The 22,053-nt window shown below is 32.2% G+C and overlaps 3 protein-coding genes across 4 annotated transcripts; all 3 read left to right on the top strand.

Moving 5' to 3' along the window:
- On the top strand, positions 1-4,474 carry LOC123902789 (triacylglycerol lipase 1). Of its 2 annotated transcripts, XM_045952581.1 has the most exons (9): positions 7-389; positions 469-588; positions 1,454-1,594; positions 2,000-2,110; positions 2,194-2,337; positions 2,416-2,456; positions 2,566-2,642; positions 3,028-3,123; positions 3,861-4,474. In XM_045952581.1, the coding sequence occupies exons 1-9, from the start codon at positions 219-221 to the stop codon at positions 4,181-4,183; spliced, it is 1,224 nt and encodes a 407-aa protein (XP_045808537.1). In that variant the 5' UTR covers positions 7-218; the 3' UTR covers positions 4,184-4,474. The 2 variants fall into 2 exon arrangements, with proteins under 2 accessions (XP_045808536.1, XP_045808537.1); XM_045952580.1 differs by having other exon boundaries at positions 1-389; positions 2,194-2,456.
- Positions 4,475-5,514: 1,040 nt separating this feature from the next.
- LOC123902787 (gallate 1-beta-glucosyltransferase 84A24-like) lies at positions 5,515-8,308 on the top strand. The gene is made up of 2 exons (XM_045952579.1): positions 5,515-6,991; positions 8,197-8,308. The coding sequence occupies exon 1, from the start codon at positions 5,543-5,545 to the stop codon at positions 6,983-6,985; it is 1,443 nt and encodes a 480-aa protein (XP_045808535.1). The 5' UTR covers positions 5,515-5,542; the 3' UTR covers positions 6,986-6,991; positions 8,197-8,308.
- On the top strand, positions 7,578-13,657 carry LOC123911567 (bZIP transcription factor TGA10-like). The gene is made up of 3 exons (XM_045963018.1): positions 7,578-7,646; positions 8,197-8,436; positions 13,430-13,657. Exons 1-3 carry the CDS (start codon positions 7,578-7,580, stop codon positions 13,577-13,579), a joined length of 459 nt encoding a protein of 152 aa, XP_045818974.1. The 3' UTR covers positions 13,580-13,657.
- Positions 13,658-22,053: the final 8,396 nt, after the last annotated feature.

Genomic DNA, 22,053 nt, shown 5'->3' with positions numbered 1-22,053 from the left:
TAAACAGACAGTTGTAGCTTACGGTTGACGTCTTTACAAAACACGCGCCAAGAGAAGCGCGTGGAAGTGATGAATAATCTGTGGAACTCACCAGTATATAATACTACAAATGATGATGATGATGAATGTTGCGACTATCATCATCATCAATAATCAAACCCCAATCGTTGCAATACGATTGGTGAAGAAGAAGAAGAAGAAGAGTTGAGAATTTGGGGATGGAAAAGAGTGCAGTGTTGACGACTAAACTTTTTGCCATAACCATCTCCATACTCTCATTCGTAAACACCGCTCTCGCCTTCGACGGCGGAAGCACCGATCCTAAACCGCAACCAACTCTCTGTGATGAACTCATTCTCCCCGCCGGTTACCCTTGCTCCGAATATGTGGTATCAATTCACTACGTTTTTCCAATAATACCCTTACTATTTTCCGTTTTATAATTTATATTGATGAAATTTGTTTCAGGTTCAAACAAAGGATGGTTTCTTGTTAGGTCTTCAGCGTGTGTCTTCTTCTTCTTCGGCGCGTATTAAGAATGGTCGAGAACGAGGACCTCCGGTTCTGCTTCTGCATGGTCTATTCATGGTTATTTACCTCATTCTCTTATCTCAATTTACTCTATATAATACTAATAATGTTATTGTTGCGTATTGATTATGTTTTCACTATTTCTATTTTACTATAGTTATGATGCTTTGATATATTTCTATTTCAATGTGGGAAGTTTCAAGATTTTGTAACTAAATTCTGCTAGTACATGTTTCATTCCACTTTTTGAGGAGTCAAGATTAGCAAGCTTCTCAATTGAACTTGTTTTCTCATTATTTTTAGATTCTGTTTTTTTTTAAGAAAATATTTGTAACAAACATGTGCAATATTTTTAAAAGCGATTCTTTTAATAAAAAAAAGCTGGAACAAACAACCTCTAATTTTAGAAAAAATAATTGATTTTGACATGTTTGGATGTTCTCAAGTAGAATTGATTTTGTTCCATAAATGATTCTAAATTGGAGCTAGAGTTTTTAAGTTCTTGGCTCAAACTCAATTGATTTTAATTTATTGTTTAATCCACTTTTACAGGAATTATTCAAACATTAATCACTTTACTTTTAGTCAGAATCAATTCAGCAATGAAAAAAATTGATTTCAAATGAATTATGCATGTATGGAATCGACTTTGCCTCCTCCAAAAGTGGAACCGAACATACTATTAATCATGTTTTCGGAGTTTTGGACAGTGTTGGAATTCAATGGTGTTTATAATTCACTCATTTATGTGATAATTTGCAATTTAGCACTATATTTTATCCTTTTTTAGGGGAAAGAGAGTTTTTTTTAACTCTTTAGTGTGTATTGTGTTGTGAAATTCCTTTTAAGGTTTTGAACTAGTTTACTGGATTTCAGAATTGACTTTTGTCTCTGTTTTTGTTATGCCATTTCATACAATTAGGCGGGTGATGCATGGTTTCTAAATACACCAGAACAATCATTGGGATTCATCCTTGCGGATCATGGTTTTGATGTTTGGGTAGGAAATGTGCGCGGAACACGTTGGAGCCATGGGCATATATCTTTATCAGAGAAAAATAAGGTGACTAGTTTGCTTCATCACTCATGTTATAGAACTTATTGAGTGTCAGCTGTATGTGATAGTTTATATGCTCCTTCTTTTTTCAACTAATGAAAGTGAATTTTTTTTAATTGTAAAACCTGGGATAAATATTGAATTAAACTGAATTCTCTTCTTTTTCTATAGCGATAGCTAAGGGTATTTCACAAAATTGCAAATTGAATTTGAACCTTTATTACTGAAATTTTTACTATATTAATGGCTAACTATTACTAATGGAAGAGTTGGTGTCAGAGTAAGTTATACATTTTGCCATGTTTGTGATGTGAGTAAAGTGAGACAAGTATGACTTAGGCTTCAGCCCCGCATTTTTTCAAAAGAAAAAGTGATACAAGTATGACTAACTGAGCTTTGGTCCATTTGTAGAATTTTTGGGATTGGAGCTGGCAGGAATTAGCCCTATATGATCTTGCAGAAATGATCAATTATATTAATTCAGTGACAAACTCAAAGCTATTTGTAGTTGGGCATTCGCAGGTATTTATGATTCCTGTAAATCATCATCCTTTTCATCTGTATTTGCAATATCATACATTTTATTATTTTTTCGTCCATTTTAGGGGACAATTATATCTTTTGCTGCCTTCACTCAACCAGAGATAGTGGAAAAGGTTGAAGCTGCAGCTCTTCTTTCTCCAATATCCTACTTGGATCATGTTAGTGCACCTTTGGTACAAAGAATGGTAAAGATGCACCTTGATCAGGTATTTCTTGTTGCTTTCTATTATTTTTCACAGTTAAAATCGATATTTAATATGAAAATGATTGCTGGTTTTATTCAGATGATTGTTACAATGGGAGTTCATCAACTGAATTTCAAAAGGTTCCAATTTTCCTTCTGTCCTGTTTTTCTCCTTTTTATTTCCATATGCACAATGGATTTCTACTTTAACAAATTCTCACTGTATGTATTTTTCTTAACTCATTTTCAGCGAATGGGGAGCCAGTCTCTTGGTTTCCTTATGTGATACTCGTCTAAGTTGCAGTGACATGCTGTCATCCATTACAGGTTCATGTCTCTCAACTGGCTCTGTGTTTATGTCTGTGTTTAGAAGGATTTGACTGAATTCACATGATAGTCTTTGTAAAATTACAATTTTGTGTTTTAGATAGTGCTTATCTGTCCAATCCGAATAATACTCCTCGTAATGACTTTGTCCTTCCTGAATGCCAATGCAATTACTCCGCTGCCTTCGTCTGAAACATATCAAACTGTTCAGTTCAGGTTACATTGAATGCCTAAACATGATCCAAAGAATCTTGTCTCTCATTTAGATCAATTATTTAGGAATTATTTTGGCACATTCTACGTGTTTCAATAATTATGTATTTTCTCTTGTGTTACTTTCTCTTTTGGTTACTGCTTCTATTCGTGACATTAAATTAAATTACAGGGAAGAATTGTTGCTTCAATGAGTCACGTGTGGCTTATTATCTTGAACAAGAACCTCACCCATCATCCTCCAAAAACTTGAACCACCTTTTCCAGAGTATGCTCCTTATTCTATTATCTTTAATTAGTTGCCTTAAGTGAGAATTTTGCTGCGACTTTTCTGACTATGCACTGGTGCTGTTTTTAATTAGCGACACTACAGATAGCAAAAGTAATTTGATGTTGTTGCTCTTACTTATGAATACTATTTTCCTTTGATCATGTCTCTGATAATTTTCAAAGCATTTGTGTGAAATGAAGTAACTAAATTGACCATTATAGGGATGGATGAGTGGGGGGAGAAATACTGTTCAATAGGTCTGAAATCTAAAGACAATTTTTTTTGTATGCACATATAAGCTAGGGAATGGATTCTACAATATGTCTGCTACATGTCAACCTTAGTACTTGTTTGTTTATTCTATTATTATCACTATTTTGATCGTTGCTAGTAATGCTTAATTGCTTATTACAAATACAGTTTAATGGGCCCACACTGTCGGTGTAAACATTTATGCTGACATTTGATATGAGGTCTCCATTTTTCCATGTCATGCCATCAACCTTAGTACTTGTACTCTGTTACTTATCGTTCGAATATCTAGCTATTTCCAAGAGACTGTATTTTGAATTCCTTTTAGAAAAATGCTAAAAGGACATTTAAAGTTTGGTTTCTACTTTTACTGTGTTATCGCTCTGGCTAGTTACCTTTCACTTCGTGTTTGATGGTTTAGAAATCAGTATTCATTGTTCTTGTTAATGGTTCTGTTTCTGATGACCTCATATGTTCAACAGTGATACGCAAAGGAACTTTCTCCAAGTATGATTATGGAAAGCTTAAAAATCTGATAGAGTATGGCAATTTCAAACCACCAAAGTTCGACCTTAGTCGCATACCCAAATCATTGCCTTTGTGGATGGCTTATGGGGGAAATGATGCTTTAGCAGATATAACTGATTTCCAGCACACACTGAAAGAACTTCCATCCACACCGGAGGTGGTTTATCTTGAAAACTATGGTCATGTTGACTTCATTTTAAGCTTGCAAGCAAAACAAGATCTTTATGACCCTATCATCAGTTTTTTCAAGTCAATGGGGAAATTTAGTAGTATTTAAAGCTTGCTTCCTTCCATTAAGATGATCATGTAATATAACGCGTTATAGATCCATTAAACATACAATGGAGTCCATCCACTTTGATCTTCTGTCTGTAAATATGATGATAACAGATCCCACATGAGTATTTTTTTACTATCTTGGTTTACTACTAACTGAATTGTTGAAGTTAAAGCCATTATTTGGAAAAATACATTCCAAACCATTCGATGAAAAGAGGGAAAAAGTTAAAACCACTCAGTGAAGCTGTAGAGTGCGCTGTGAATTTGAAGGTTATTTTTTACTCTGGTACTTTCCTATACTCTTTTCTTTATCATTACTATGCTAGTAACATATAGCACTAGTTACGTATTAAGACATTTTCTTTTATTTTTTTACCTTAACTTCGTTTCATACTTATAAAAATGTTACCCCTCCCTGTGATCTCTTGATATAATAATATCCACCACAAGATGCAATCTAAAATGTTACCGAAAAGAAGGCTACGTACACATGTTAGAGCAGGTAACAACAAATAGTACATTTACTACATTATGACTTTATTTTTAATATAATAAAACTATTAAGTATTAAAAGATGAAGATCGATATCATGTGAGCAACGTTGATTATAATATTAAGTATTAAGAGATTGAGTATAGATTTGCCAAACAAAAAAAAATTAAGAGATTGAGTATAGATTTGTCAAAATAAATAAATAAAAGAGATTGACTATAGAGAATACTATATAACACTAATTAATTCTCACGAGAGCAACGTTGATTATTATATGACTTGTGAAATGAAAAGTAAACTAAGAAATTGTACTCAAATAGATAAATATTTTATTATCATAACTAACAAACAACAAACTGCACTGTTAAAACTAATCTTTTGAAAACCTACATCCATGAATTTATCAGACACCATATTGTTATGCATGATCTTTTACTTTTTTTTTAGAAGATTCATAGTTTTTGGTGCCGGAAAACATATATAAATTGTATAAAACGCACGTTGAGATGTTTTCTCATGTCTAACCACCTTGTTTGAAGTGTCTTTGAGGGATATCTATACCACAATAAAATTTTTGGTGTCTAACCTTACGAGTAGGGAAACTCCGGTCAACTCCACATAAATATATTTTCCTTAAATCAATGAACTTTCTTTAAGACGAATTATTTAGAAGAATCTAAAATGAGAATCCAAATTTGATTTTTGGTACAAATAATTTTTATCAAATTTTATTTATCTCGCAATTGAACTCTAAATTATCAGAAACCCGGGATAAATTTCAAAGTAAAAGTATATTCCCCGGCTACTCCTATGCATATAAAAGTCCCTCTCTATGACTCCAAACAAGAAACCAAAGAAAAAGAAAATGGGATCCGAAGCTCCCACTCACATTCTCCTTGTCTCTTATCCAGCACAAGGACACATAAACCCTCTTCTTAGATTAGCAAAATGTCTTGCTGCAAAGGGTTCTTCTGTCATCTTCATAACAACAGAAAAAGCTGGCAAAAACATGAAAACTGTTAACAACATCACTGATAAATCAGCCACACCAATAGGTGAAGGTTCCCTCACTTTTGAGTTCTTTGATGATGGTTTAGAAGATGATGCTCTCATTAAAATAGGTCACGATGGCTATTCAAAACAACTTGAACTTGTTGGAAAACAATTTCTTTCTCAAATGATTAAGAATCATGTTGAGTCAAACAAACCAATTTCTTGCATCATAAACAATCCATTTTTTCCATGGGTTTGTGATGTAGCTTATGAACATGATATTCCTTCTGCTTTATTATGGATTCAATCCACTGCTGTTTTCACTGCTTACTATAACTATTTCCATAAACTGGTACGTTTTCCTTCTGATTCAGAACCTTATATTGATGTTCAACTCAACTCTTCATTAGTTCTTAAACATAATGAAATTCCAGATTTTCTGCATCCTTTAAGTAAATATCAATTTCTTGGTGAACTCATCTTAGGACAGTTTAAGAATTTATCAAAAGCTTTTTGTGTACTGGTTGATTCATATGAAGAACTAGAACATGATTTCATTGATTATTGTTCAAAAAATTCAATTCTTATGAGACCCATTGGTCCATTGTTCAAGAATCCAATAATCAAAAGTGCAAATAATATTCGAGGGGATTTTGTTAAGAGTGATGATTGTAATATTATAGAGTGGCTTAACACAAAACCAAAAGATTCTGTTGTTTATATTTCATTTGGGACTCTTGTGTATCTTCCACAAGAACAAGTGAATGAAATTGCATATGGCTTATTGGATTCTAAAGTTTCATTTTTGTGGGTAATAAAACCACCTCCTAAGGAAATGGGCCGAAAGGAACATGTTTTACCAAATGGGTTTTTAGAGGAAACAAATGAGAGAGGGAAAGTGGTGAAATGGAGTCCACAAGAAGAAGTACTTGCTCATCCTTCAGTCACATGTTTCATAACACATTGTGGTTGGAATTCATCAATGGAAGCACTAAGTTTAGGTGTACCAATGTTGGCCTTTCCAGCATGGGGTGATCAAGTTACAAATGCCAAGTTCTTGGTTGATGTTTTTGGTGTAGGGATTAGATTGGGTTATGGTTTTATGGAAAACAAATTGATAACAAGAGATGTTGTGAAAAAGTGCTTATTGGAAGCTACAACAGGGGGAAAAGCAGAGGAATTGAAGAAAAATGCAGTGAAGTGGAAGAAGGCGGCAGAGAATGTGGTGGCTGACGGTGGATCCTCTCATCGGAATCTTGATGAGTTTATTGAAGACATTAAGAAACATGGCATTGTTAACATTCAGAAGATTTAATGGATTGTAAGGTTTTAGTAATGATTATTTGCTTTTTCCTAGTATAATAAATCCGTGTCACATTTGAATGCAAAATCCCAAATTGGTGAACACTTCTCTAATTTTAGAAGCACAATAATAAGAAGTAAGTGAACATGCGCTACTAGAGACGGTCAATTATTTTTTTGAGACGGTCAATTATGATAGCCCATAGTATTTAATATAAAAAAACTTATGTAAATATTTTTTGTAAACTTATTAGAATTGTTGACCTCAATAAATATATAATATATATATATATTTAAATAAAATGTGTTCTTAAGAAATCACCCAAAAATGTACTACCATGTAATATATTCCATGCAAACTGTTTACATATCATTATGGAAATAGTAATACTAGGTACGACATTAATCTTTTAATGATTTGATGTATTATGTTTGTAACAAAAGCTTTGGCTCTTTCTTCAGACGTTTGCCCTCACATGTATAAAAAAAAAATACTTTGGTTCTCTCATTTTTGAGTTCTTTCATGATGGTTTACCGGAAGATGTTAGTCCTCTTGACCACATATAGCAGAACTTGAGGTTGTTGGGAGAAAGTTTGTTTCTCAAATGATTAAGAATCATGCTGATTCAAACAAACCAATTTCATGTATCATAAACAACCCTTTCCTTCCATGGGTTTGTGATGTAGCTTTTGAACACAATATTCCTTCTGTTTTATCATGGATTCATTCCACTGCTGTTTTCGCTACTTACTATAACCATGTCCAGCAAATTTTTTAGTAGTGTCTTGACTAAAAAAAATGCAAATGTGAAACTCTAATTTTTCATCAATAAATTAAATTTTTTAATCCGTGAAAGTAAACTATGATATTATATGAAGGGATAAGACACGTGTTCGAATCAACAATATCTTGCTTTTCCACACTCGCATGTGTGAGTTTTATCGTTAGATTCTTTGACAAAAATAAAACTACAATTTCATATACAAGTATTCGTTGTTGATCGAAGTAGCTTTTTGGTGGATGTGACCGGTGTCATGTTCGCTTCTCTGTTTTTTTGTTCTCTCTTTAATTTTTTGAGGTGTGTGTTGGATACTTCTGGTACTCGATCCATTTCTGCTTTGTATTTGAGATTTATTTTTTGTCCTCCTATTTTTATATATAGTAACTTTTGGGTTAAATTAATTAGTAATATGTTTTATTTGATGAATATGTGTACGTTTTAGATAATTGTAAGTCAAATAGAGCCACTTACGGAGCAACAAATACTTGGAATATGTGGGTTGCAACAATCAACACAAGAAGCAGAAGAAGCACTTTCACAAGGGCTTGATGCACTTAACCAATCTCTTTCAGAGACTATAACATCAGACTCTTTAAGCTGTCCTCCTAATATGGCTAACTACATGGGACAAATGGCTCTTGCCATCAACAAGCTCTCTACTCTTGAAACTTTTGTCAGACAGGTATGTATCTTACATCTTTCATTAATTATAAACATTTTTCTCTTAATATTTAATTAGAAGAATTAATTAAATCATAGTTTGAAAATAGTGATCTATAAGTTATACATGTTTTTTTTATAATTTTTGTTTGTTTTCACCACCAGTATCCAACTCACTGAATTACCTAATCTAGTTCGGGGGTCAGTAGTTCTAGTTTACAATACTAGCTATTGACAATCTTAAATATAAGAAAAAATTCACTCGACAAAAATTGATATATTTCATTTAAAATTTTGATCAGATACATTAATTTTTATCGATCTAATTTTTTTTCTCTAATAAAACACATATTCAATTTGATATATTGCAATCATATATAGCTACAACTATGGAACATATATTATCCCAAAAAAGTAAAATAACAAAGAAAAGAATGAAGAAACTAATTTTCATCATTGGATGTTGAATTGTGGTGCAAGTAATTTGGTGAATATTGTGTGATCTTGGTTAACTAGTTTTGTGGTCCCTCTTGAAATTTTTTACTAAGTTTCCATAAGTCCATAACTGATCTCGTGGGGGTCAGGTAGGAACAAGAATCTGTTCCATTTCAATCATATGGGTAGGGACACCTACTCTCTAACTCTCATATAAACTACTACTTGCATTGCATGCATTCCTCACTCTCATGAAGTTGTTACATAGAATCTACAAACATGGATTTTAAAATCTGTCTCTTAAGGGCCCGTTTGGTGCACAGGATAAGAGACAGGATAAGATAACTATATCATATCCTGTCTCAATCCAGTGTTTGGTGACACAACAGGATATGATAAGTTAATCCTGAAGCTTATCCTATCCTGTTTCTCTAGTTAAAATCCTTATCCTGAATTTGAGCTGGGTTACCAGCAGGATAGGATAAGAAAAAAAAAATCGTTGATTTATTCTATAAAATATATTTTAAAATAAAAAATTGAAAATTAATAAAATAATTTGATAGTAAATTAATAATAAAATAATTAATTTTTAAATATATATGTGATTTTCTCACAAGGGTAATTTTGTAATTTATATAATCTAAAAAATCAAAATTCTCCTAAAATTACAATATTTTAAATTAAAATAATTATTAAAAAATTGCAAAATAAGAATATTAATTTAAATTTAATAACAACTTAAATATAATTCTTTTGCAATGGTAGTTTTATTATTTACATATATCATATATTTATTTAGCTTATCTAACATGTATAATTGAGTTATTTATTTGATCATGAATCATATAAAAAACTTAATTTGTTTATTTTCTCATGATTTGTATTTAAAATTTAAAGTTATTTGATTACTTTTTCTTTTTGTACAATTACTTATTTATATTTTTATTTATAAAATTCAAAGTATTACAATATAAATTTTAACAAATAACAATTGTTTTACGAGGGTAATTTTGTCATTTAAATATGTTATGTATCTTATCATATTGGTATGAACAAATATGTATTAAAAATATGATATAATAGTTATCATGTTTATTATCCTGTGTGCACCAAACACAGGATAGGATAACTGAGGATAACTTTTATCCTGCTGATATCCTATTCTATCACTATCCTGTTGTATATCCTATCCTGTCACTATCCTATCCTGCGCACCAAACGGGCCCTAAGGGTTTGTAAACGGTCATTTAATGTTGATAATTTGTTTTCCGACCCTGTTTCTACCTCTCTGATTTTCAATTTTGCCCTCGCAATCAGTTTTTAGAAACTGATTTTTGTTTTTTGCCTTAAATTTTTTTATTGGGTTCTAGAAACTGATAGTTACTAAATTTACACTAGAAAATTAAAGGTTTCTGCGAACCGATTTTTTTACAAGGACAAAATTAAAAATCGTGAGGGTAGAAAAGAAACAAGCTAAGGAGGTCAGCGTCTAATAAATTAGTAAAAATTAATGTATTTAGTCTAAATTTTACACCAAATAAATTGATTTTAGTTATGACATGAAAAATTAATTATTTTTTTTACAACGAAAAATTAATGTTTTGAAAACCGTCATTTTCTTATTTTAGAAGAGAGTGTGTGGTAATGGTCTATTTTTGAATATTTTTTAGAGGTTAATATTAAACATACTGCACTTTTTAAGAATCCCATATCAAATAAAATCAAATTTGAGTATTGGTTTATATAAGTAGAGGGGTCCTAAGTGCAAAGCCGATTTTCTAGGTCAATGTTGACATAGTTTTTTCACAATAGTCATTTATGACCGTTAGACCTGACACGCACGACTAAGATCTTTTTAATTGATTTTATTACTTTATCATTTTAAACTATCTGATCAATAATTAACAGCTGAGATAAAAAATAGCATGAAAACTGCGTACTTCAATCCTCCTAAGAGAAATGTACTAGGAATTAAGCTAAGCAAGTACCATCGTAAGGACAGATTTGCACGGCCTTTAAGATATCCTTCATGGGTTTGTGATTGATATAAATCTATGTGGATAATATTATTAATCATTGAATATACCGTTGTTAATTACTAAACGAACAATGTGACATTGAACATAAACACGTGAGACTATGGTATATTAGGGTGGTCCCTCATGATATTGTTATAATCTTCTTTGATCCAAAGATACATTTTAAACCCCATATCTATGTGATGTCATGGTCCTAACCGTAACTTGAAGAAAGACACAACAAAGAGTCCTCACCATAACTTGTTGCTTTTAGGAATTATAAAGTACTATAGGAAGGAGAGAAACAAAGACAAGTAAAAGCATTTCGTAGTATAACTTTGTCAAAAAATTAGTGAAAAATGTGTTTTTATTGTGATGTCCTAAAAATGATTTGAATTGTAAAATAAATATCAGGGGTGTTTCTCTTAAGATTACTAAATTTACGTTTTGGAATTAACTTTTTTTTGAAACTAGGTGTTTTAAAAAAAAAACATGAGAATATATATTTTTTTTTAAGTAATCTAGGGGTTTCATCCTGAAGTTCGAACTAAAATTCCTGCATACAGTAATCTCTCTCTATCAACTGGAAACCCCTTAGTGTCACTTTAATCGATAATTTTTTACTTTACAATTTTTTTTTTATTTATGGTGTGAAAACATTTAAAACTTAAAAAGCACAAAGTCCAGACAAAATAAACCGACGACAGAATTTTCAAAATTTTCTTGCCTTGGAAAAAAACTCTGAAATATGTTTTTTGAATTTGAACTAAAAAAACTTCGGAAAACACATTCCAAAATTTTTATATAAAGACAAAAATGAAAAAAACAGGGGATAGAAAAGAAACACGGGGAAGAAAAAATTCTTTTCTAATTTTATTTCATTTTATATATATTATATAGGATTGAGTTTTACTAGCTTAATTAGTTCAATAAGTCCAAAAACAAAAGTTGAATTAGTTCAAATATTCAATTAAAAAAATGTTTGGAGATATTGAAAAATATTGTCATATATACTACCTAAATTTAGTAATCTTAGTCCATTTGAAACAAAACAATGTAAAAATTTAGTAATATAATTAGTTGACTACAATGTTTAATTAAGATATTTTAAATTTGTTTTGTGAAGTTCTGGTTGTGGTAACTAGGCCGGTTCACCAACTATGCTTAATTTCAATTGCTAAATAATCAATTTTAATTAATTACAAGTCTCCAAATAATATATTTGAATGATAAGTAATCAATCACAATAAGAATAAGAAACTGAGGAATCATTAGGTAGGCAACATTATCATAATGATTATTTGATTTTAATCTCTCAAGCAACCTTTCCCATTAATTAATTTGTAAGCTTTGTCCCTTTTCAATTTGACTAGTTTGTAGTTTTGGTCTAGATATTTTTCAAAAATTGTTATGTCCTCGTGTTCAATATATTTTCCCTATTAATTAAACCTATATTTTTCCTAATATAGGTTGTGTGCATGACCTGAGACTTCGCATATACGAAAATTGTCCCGCTAGATTGAGTTTGTTGCTCTTAGCTGTGTTATGGGGTTCGCTACCCCTAGGGTCGTTGTCGCTTAGGCTTTCCTTTTTCCGGGCTTAGGCCTCTTTTGTAACAAAAAAAAACTTATAAAAAATTATCTATCCTTATAAGTCTAATAACTAATAATATTTATTTGGTGATAGAACATGAATTAGAAGAAAAATTAAGATTAGATTGTTGACTTGAAATTCTTCATGTGATAGTCCAAGCATTACTATAACTTATCATTATTTTTGTTGCCATTTTAGAAAGCATATGCATCCTGTTTGAAAATGTTTGCATATCTAGCTACTAGTTAGTGCCATTTTCAATTATTCAACATGCTATAACTTCTCAGCATAGTTTTGATCACTAAAACATGATCTTAGACTTAACAAAAAATAAAATAATAAATGTTCCAAGTGAAAAATTTATTTGAATTAATCAACAATATAAGCTAGATAAGTCTTTAGGATTGAATTCATGGTGATAGAATTGAATAGTACGCAACATACATTGTAACATAAATTAAGGCCAAAATTGTTCTAATAAGGAATCTCTTACTTACGTGTATGAATTTCACATGACTAAGTGAGAGTACTTGGATTCGAACCTCGGTCCCTAAATATTATATTCAATGTCTCTGCCAACTGAGTTACATTCGTGGAGACAATGTCATATGTTACCATTTTGTCTACATATTAACTGCAAGTTTGTTTATGTTTCAACTGAGAAATGCCTTTGAACAAATTTTGTCTGTTCAAATTTGAAAAGTCCACTGAGCTTAGTGTTATTAATTTTCTATATATATGACGTGTGATTGTGTGACTGTGTGACCATATAAGTTATAACTTATAATCATACATTAATCTATTTTCAGAAGAAGGTACTTATTTCTAACAGCATGTTGTTCTACTAACATATATGAAAATATTAAAACTATAATCTTTTAATAACACCACTAGCTCTGTTTTGAGTTTGACTTATATTATAAAAAACATTGATAGAAAATGATGAAATAATATTTGAAAAACTTACAGGCAGATAATCTGAGGCATCAAACAATTCATCGTCTGCATCAGCTGTTAACAACTCGTCAAGCTGCAAGGTGTTTCGTTGCAATGTCTGAGTATTTCCATCGTCTTCGAGCATTGAGTTCTCTCTGGTTGACCCGCCCTCGCCAAGAATAGTGTGTGAGTGTGCGTGTGTGTGTGGTAGAATTAGTAATGGATCAGGATTTCCAGTTGGAATTAACCGTATGAAATGTAGAGAATTTCAATACAGGAAATTATATTCCAATTAGTAGTAACAGTGTCACATTTCATAGCTATGGCTAACTAGCTAGATTTATATATTATGTTTTTTTTTACTAAAGATTTATATATTATGTTATATGGTCTTGTAGTTTTTTTTTTATATTTTCTCTTTAATTTGAAGTTAAATATTCTCTTTTACTATATGATGTATTACTAACATCTCTTCATCTACTTGATTATGACAACCTGCGCATAGATAAACAAATATTATGATATATAAGTGAAAATTATAGAAGTAAATGTTGACAAAATTATATTGGAATTTTATTTGGCAGACATTCTTGACTCTTAAAGATAGGAAATTAATAAGATTGAAAATTAAACTGATCATAAAGAATGAAAAGAATAATTTTATTAAATTCTATATTATAAAGAGAAGTTTTTGGTTTGCAAGGAAGTTGTAAATAATATTAACATTTGAAAATGAAGGCTTTGGCCATTGAACAAATTGTCCATGTGGCCTTGAAATTCTAATTATCAGGGTTATTCGATTAAAGACAGAGGATAGGGTGGAATGAGTGCCATGAGATGTATTATTCGAAGTGATATATAGGCACCATGTGGCCGGTAATTGGAATGGTATTTGAATTTTGGAAAGCTCAATAACCTCACAAAACGTGTCACTTACTTTGACGGTTATGTAGGGGGCGTCTCCCATGTGATATCGGGGTAGTGGGTGACATTCATGTGTTTTTTGGATGTGTAGTAGCCTGCGAGGGTTGGTTGACAGTAGGATTGTCACAGTTACTGCATAATGTAGCGTACCAGCACGAGACAGTCACGTACAGGGTATTTGAAATGTGCAGAAACGAGAACAGTACGACATTAGGGAGACTCACATCATATTTTGGTGCATTTGGCATAATTGAAACGACAAGATCTGGAATGACGATATTTGGTCACCGAGCCAAGTTGAATAAATGGCTTTCGTCGTCTGAAATGTGTTGTTCCTATTGAAGGTCCTTGGGTTGGTTCAGTGGGAGAAACCAGGAGTGAGATGGATAAAATGTAATGTTGATGCTGCGTTTGTAGTTGGTTCCGGTGTGACTTCTATGGGTCTTTATTTTCGCGATACCAATGAGCAGTTTGTGGCTAGCTTGACTCAATTGTAGCAAGCTGTTTACTACGTAGTGGAAGATGAAGCGTGGACTCTATTACAGGCTATGAAAGAGGCTAATCATCGTGGTTTTAAGCGAGTTCAATTTGCAAACAACTCAAAGTTCTTGGTTGACGCCGTTAACAATAGAGATAACCAAAGAGAATAACAGAGGAGGCTAGTAGGTTTCATAACATTACAATAGAATTCCTCACTAAAGCTCACTAAGGTTTAAGTTTGTTATAAAATTAACCCAACAAATAAAATTAGCCCTGAAAATAATTGGAATGGAAGTTCCAAAATTACTGTAAAAAAGTTAATCTTTCAAAATATTGGTACCAACTGAATCTTGGGACAAAACATCTTTTGCTCAAAGAATAAGGTTCTTTTATTTTTCTCAAGCAGAAGATTGAATAATCAAGAATGACAAAAATGGGCAAGGCTTCTCCTTTTTTTAGCAAAATGGGTAAGGGATTGGTGAGGCACAAAGATAATGAGGGACTGTGTTTGAGTTGTCAAGTTTCAGGTTTTGGGCGAGACATTTTTGCAGCAAAGTTTGAAGTTATGAAGGGACTGGTTATGTCCAGCAAACATCCATTTTTTAAAGAGCGTTACTTTTGCCACCCTACTGGTTACTCGCGGGCCCTATTTTTACTCATCAGCTACTTAAGTAGCGGATGTTATAAAATGAGAAATTTTAGGAAAAAATGCCGTCCACTACTTAAATAACGGACAGTGTCTGAGTAACCAGTAGGGTGGAAAAAGTAATGCTCTTTTTTAAACTGTCCATCTTATATGAGCCCTATCAAACAGGACATAAACACAATAACTTGCTCAGGAATAAGTAAGACAAGCCAGAGCTGAATATGGAAATTATAGCCAAAAGTGATAAAAGAAAACAGTAACCTACATAGGAATTATAGCAATGAGCAACAAAACATAGTGATATGATATCAGTATCATTGTAAACTAGGCCACGAGGAGAGTCCAAAGAGAGGCCAAACTTGAAGGAACCCTAGCAAATAAATGATGTAGAAAAGATTTCCCTAGAAGAAAAAGACACCCAATTCATGTGGCCTGCAAAGAGGCATCATGGATAGGAGGACACCAAGCAAAAGGAACATCCGAATGTTTAGGACCTTAGAGAAGTGGAAAACTACATATTCAGCAAACTCGATAAAAGTGACAAGAGCATTGAGCAGAATCCGATTTCTTTTTGTATATGCTTTTCAGCCTATATGCGATAAATAGCCTCAAACGACAACCGCAAATGAACATCTGCCTGAAAATTTTGTTGTCATCATTCTTATGTTAAAGTTTTCTATATCAAGAATGAAAATCAATTAATGATAGATGCACCCACAGACACTACATTTTTGTCATGGGACAAAATCTTACCAATTACTACAGGCTTTTTGGCCGAATTTAGTTTTCATAAAGTATCCAATAGCCAATTTTTCTCAAATCTCATTTTGAAACTATTATGGAGAAAGACATAGCTTCAACAAAAATCAAAATTTGTATTCATGGTTGTCCCCTAAGAAAGCTACCAGATCAAGTCCAAATGCAGATTAATGTATCCATTGTTGAGAACAAAGAAAACATCTGAATTCAAGTGACAAAGTTCAGAACCACAAGTATTGAGGCATATATCAAACAATACTTAGTAATACCTCCATCCTTATATATAAGTACTACCTCTGTTTGGTACCACCAGCATGCTTTCAAGTTTCAACTTCAGTTAGCATGAAAATTCGGTTTCAAAATCACCGTTGAACCTTGGCAATCAACCACCTTATTAGTATGCTGAACCTTATTAGTATGCTGAACCTTCAGCAAAATCACTTCTAATTGTTGTTGCAAAATTGAATTTAGGGACTAAGGTTCACCAAAGCAGAATATATACCCATTCATGCATGATTATGAATAAAAATTCATAATTTTTTCAACAGAAAAGCGGACACCGATAGAGACAATATCTTGAATAGCAATATAGGCAACAACTAGATTTCACATTCAGGAACTAGGGTCATCAATTTCATCCAACAGTTTACTTTATGGTCATCGACGCATCTGTGATCCATTTGTTACTTTAGGGACCAAGGGTCATCAAAGCATAATATATACCCATTCGTGCATTACTATGAATAAAAATTCATAAATTTTTTAAACAGAAAAGCGGACACCCATAGAGAATATGGTCTGAGTAGCAATTAAGGCAACAACTAGCTTTCACATTCAGGGACTAGGTCATCTATTTAATCCAACACTTTACTTTATGGTCATCGATGCATCTATGATCCATCCGTTACAAAATTGAATTTAGGGCCTAAGGGTCATAAAAAGTCATAATTTTTGTGAATAGAAAAGCGGACACCGATAGAGACAATTGCTAGAGTAGCAATATAGGCAACAACTAGATTTCATATTGAGGGACTAGGGTCATAAGTAAGTTTTCCATCAATTTTTGGACATCATGACAACATACAACCCCTTACAAAATTAGAAATTTCACTTTTTTGTTGAAACAGAAGATTGAGGGTTTTTGAATAATCAAGAATGAAAAAATTGGCAACCCAGTATCTTACCCAACATGTATTGATTATAAACCAAAATCGTCAACCCATCATATTTCCCAAATATGTTGAAATGAAATTTCCAATAAACAGAAGATTGAATGTTATTGAATAATCAAGAATGAGAAAAATGAGTATCTGAACATGAATCAATGCAAATATGTGAAGTCAAAACATAAAAAACTAAGTCAGGAATCACATACCTCTTGATCTCACTTTCCATTTTCAAATTTGGGATAGAAAGTTACTCTGATTCGTGCATGAAGCCACATCAACACCAACACCTGAACCATCAACCTTCCGTTTACTTTACCCACCAACATGCATTCAACTTCAGTTCAGTTACAGTCTTCCACTAACAGTTCCGTGAAATTTCGGTTTCCAAATAACCGCAGAAGATTGAATTTAATTGAATGATCAAGAATGATAAAAATGGGTAAGGTTATCCCTTTTTTCAGTTACTATCTGATTCTTATGCCAGCGACAAAGCATCCACCAAATTTCATTAAATTTCACATTAGGACTGCAATAAACAAGACTAACAGATATACAACCTCATTATGGATTCCTCCATAAATCACAATGCAAGCATCCTTATATAAAATAGTTTAGACTCCAAAGAATTGGTTTCTTTGTACTTTGCTTCAGTTGATTCGTTGCTTCATTAGAGAATTCCTTTGAAACACAAGGACGCACTTCCTTTTGCATTTGCCAAATCACTTCATATTGTAGTTGCAAAATTGCATTTAGGGACTAGGGACATCAAAGAAAAATAGATATTATATGTGTCGTATATTATGAATGAAATTTTATATTAAAATTGCATTTAAGGCAACAACTAGCTTTCACAATTAAGTTCATAATGCAATATCACTTCTAATTGCAGTTGCAAAATTGAATTTAGGGACTAAGGGTCATCAAACAAGAATATATACCCATTCATGCATTACTATGAATAAAAATTCATAATTTTTGTGATAGAGACAATTTCTTGAGTAGCAATATATGCAACATTTCATATTGAGGGACTAGGGTCATAAGTAATTTTTCCAGCAATTTTTGGACATCAAGAAAACACACAACCCCTTACAAAATTAGAAATTTCACTGTTTTATTGAAGCAGAAGATTGAAGATTTATGAATAATCCAGAATGCAAAAATCGGCAACCCATCATCTTTCCCGATAGGTATTGATTATAAACCAAAATCGGCAACCCATCATCTTTCCCAAATATGTTGGAAAGAAATTTTCAATAAACAGAAGATTGAATGTTCTTGGGTTGGGACAGAATATATATCATGCATTACTATGAATAAAAATTCATAAAAAGCGGACACCCATAGAGACAATTGCTTGAGTAGCAATTAAGGCAACAATTAGCTTTCACATTTAGGGACTAGGGTCATCAATTTCATCCAACATTTTACTTTATGGTCATGGACGCATCTGTGATCCATCCGTTACAAAATTGAATTTAGGGACTAAGGGTCATCAAAGCAGAATATATGTCATGCATTACTATGAATAAAAATTCATAAAAACGCTCTATCTCTCTCACCACCAACTACACTTTTTCTTCTATCTTCCATTCATCTTCTTCCCAAAACCATCTCTTCTCTCTACTGAGCCTAACCATTTCATCTATCACAAACCTTCAAATGCATCTCTTCTCCTTTGCAATTTGCACACAAATTTTAGGTATTTGATTTCCCTTTTTATTTTCAAACAAAATCTAGAAAATGATTATCAAATTTGAACCAGAGCTTGATGATCATTATACGGGGTTTCTTTTTCTTTAATTTGTTTTCAAATTCACTCTCTCTTCACTGGAAAATCTTTTTCTCATAATTTTTTTTTCTTTGGTTTCTTTCTTTCTTTCTTTTATTTCTTTGCTTTGTTTGTTTGTTGTGTTTAATTTACTCACCTATTTCAATTTCGTGTTGCTATATTTCAGTTTTGTAATGCTCATCATGTGTTTGATAAAATGCTATTGTGGATGCTCATAATCATTAACATCATCAAGTATGATTTTTTATTTTTTATTTTCCTTTAGTCATCACTTTTTGAATTGTGATTTGTGTTTGATTATGTTATAGTCTAAGTTTTTTCATTCAAATTTTGCACTTTATGTGTTAATGCATAGTTTATTTTCTATTGTAAAAACAAATAATTATGGGAATGGAAATAAACATGATAGAAAGAAGAAGAATACACACAAGGTATGGAGCAAGGGTTAGTGATTTTCTATTGTGTTACTATGGTTTGTAAAATATTTTCTCTCAACCCTTTCAAAAATTCTATTGATGGATTCATATTGGTTTTGATATGAATATGTAAGCCTTTTTTTATCAGTTGAATTTGTATTCTATAGTGGTTGCAAAAATTCTACTACTCCATGAGACAAATTGGATTTGGCCATGCTATTGTGTTCTCTTGCAAATGAATAATATAATCTTTTACATTTTCAATATATGAAAGAAAGTTTATAATGCATCATTATGAATGTTGTCATTGTTGTAGACCTGAACATAATTCTACATAATCAAGAAAATTAGCAGGAGGTTTGAAATTCACTACCACATGTCTTGAATTTTGTCATAGAAGCACCATAAATGTATTCTGATGGTTTGCTAGCAAGAATTGTTTTATAGAGTCTGTATATACCTCTTGGTGGAATGTCCAATATAATTCTATTTAACATGAATTACTATGACATTTGTTAGTTTCTTAATTAGTTAATGTTTTGATGGGTTTTTATTGATTCATGAGCAGAAATAGGAGTAGGACCTTCCATAGCATGATGCAGGGTCCTCAACAAATTAGTTAATGATAATGATTTAAGACTGAGTTAGTATATGGCTTCTTAGTGATTAAGATTTTTTGGGCTTTCTAAGTCATATAGTTTAGGTTTCTTGGTGAAGCACATGCTATGTATATCATTCAAATTTTAAGATGTTGTGTAAATTTTGTAAGTAAATAGATAACACATTTGTGTAACATATATGACCCGTGCGTCGCACGGGCAACGTGTCTAGTAATATAAGAATTCTAACGAAAGAAATAGTACAACTATTTTTCTCCTGACTCACTGTTGTTCCATATGTGTCAGAGTTCGACCCACTAACAGATCGGGTCACCCTAAGTCATTAGCGGACTACCACATAGACTTGCTCTAGAGACACATATGAAGATCAAATCATGACATATCCATAGAATAGAAGTCCAAGCTATATGGATTTGGGCTTTGGCTCATAAAACCTAAGTCATGGTTAATGGTCCAGATCACACTATTTTTAATTCGATGCTTCTAAGTCCTACCAATTTAGAACCCAAAAATTATAAAAAGACTCGTCCTTACAAAATATTTTATTTGTGTTTAATCCCCATTTGATATTTTAAAGACTATCAAATGGAACTCTCTTCCCTCGCTAAAAAGGTATCTCACAAAACCTATTCTCACCGTATGACTCGATTTTCCGATGAATGTAACTATTTTTTCAATTTTGGTTTAACCATCTTTTCAGTGAATTTGTTATTATAGAATGAGTGTTCCAAATGCAACGGAGGATTTGTCGTCTGAAATGGAGGTTGATGCGTTTCGACGCCTTTTTCTGCTTCAATATTTCGAGCAACATCTTGCTGAATCTATTCGTCCTGGTGGTAGACCACTAAGGGAAGCTAGAGATACTAAGTATATTTCTTGGTTAGTTTATTTTACACTGATTTCTATTTGTAATGTGGCAAGTTTTGTTACCTAGGGTGCATTTAGATAAACAACTTAGTCAAGTGTTTATTGAGCTTAATTTACTATATATTCAATGAATGAAAGACAAATGGACAACAAGTTGCGCCGCTAAGTTTTTATATTATATGTACGATAAAATCAATCCTCTTAAAAACCTAAGAGACAAAACATTGTTATTTGCTATGCATGAATGCTTATTGAATAATGAAAGGCAGTGTGGTTAAATTATGCTCATGTAAGTTGTAAGTTGTTTTCATAGGTTCTATTTTGATTGACGCAGGCCTTGTTTGTTTGGTTAAATAGTTTGATTAACAGCTTATGTAGTATAAACGTTTATCAAATAAGTAGCTATGTATAAGCTATTTATAATATATGATAAAAGGAAAGTAAATTGTTTTCATATAAAATATAAGTTGTTTTTATAAGCTATTTTGGAGAGGTTTTGGATATAATCTGAAAATAGCTTATGCACCCTGTCATATGTTGTTTCCATAAACTCTCCCGAACATCGGCACTAGTGCTTATGTTAGTAGATAAACTCAAATAAGTCAATCTAAACAGACCTTTATGTGAGATTATGTGCTGACAAAGGCACAGGCACTTGTAAGAATGTTCTAGAGAGCTTATGTAAACATGGACTAACCCAAGGACTAACGCGGATTAGACTCGGAACAAACGTATCATGGTTCATTTCATTTGCTGACGGGTCAGCTTTGACCATTTAACATGCAGCTGATTTATGCGAGACAAAATAACGGAAAGTACCAGCCCGTTCTACATGTATGGAGTATATAATAATCAATTAAAGCTAGCAAGTAAATGTCCCCGTGAGCTTGGCTCGGTTGGTAGGGACATCGCACTATATGTGCAGGAGCTCGGGAAATTTGATAAGTGGTTCAAGTTTTGATGTATATTTAAAATTTTAATTTT

This window comes from Trifolium pratense, linkage group LG1 (assembly GCF_020283565.1).
Source record: "Trifolium pratense cultivar HEN17-A07 linkage group LG1, ARS_RC_1.1, whole genome shotgun sequence".
Classification (NCBI taxonomy): domain Eukaryota; kingdom Viridiplantae; phylum Streptophyta; class Magnoliopsida; order Fabales; family Fabaceae; genus Trifolium; species Trifolium pratense.
This window is presented reverse-complemented; position numbering and strand designations above follow the sequence as displayed.

What these genes read in the sequence shown, in the direction of transcription:
- LOC123902789 (XM_045952580.1), top strand. Translation starts at nt 219, where the DNA reads ATGGAAAAGAGTGCAGTGTTGACGACTAAACTTTTTGCCATAACCATC. An exon ending in ACCCTTGCTCCGAATATGTG is followed by an intron (nt 390 to 468) that starts GTATCAATTCAC and finishes AATTTGTTTCAG; the next exon opens with GTTCAAACAAAGGATGGTTT. An exon ending in TTGTAGTTGGGCATTCGCAG is followed by an intron (nt 2,111 to 2,193) that starts GTATTTATGATT and finishes CGTCCATTTTAG; the next exon opens with GGGACAATTATATCTTTTGC.
- LOC123902787 (XM_045952579.1), top strand. Translation starts at nt 5,543, where the DNA reads ATGGGATCCGAAGCTCCCACTCACATTCTCCTTGTCTCTTATCCAGCA.
- LOC123911567 (XM_045963018.1), top strand. Translation starts at nt 7,578, where the DNA reads ATGATTAAGAATCATGCTGATTCAAACAAACCAATTTCATGTATCATA. An exon ending in ACAACCCTTTCCTTCCATGG is followed by an intron (nt 7,647 to 8,196) that starts GTTTGTGATGTA and finishes TGTACGTTTTAG; the next exon opens with ATAATTGTAAGTCAAATAGA. An exon ending in TTGAAACTTTTGTCAGACAG is followed by an intron (nt 8,437 to 13,429) that starts GTATGTATCTTA and finishes AAAAACTTACAG; the next exon opens with GCAGATAATCTGAGGCATCA.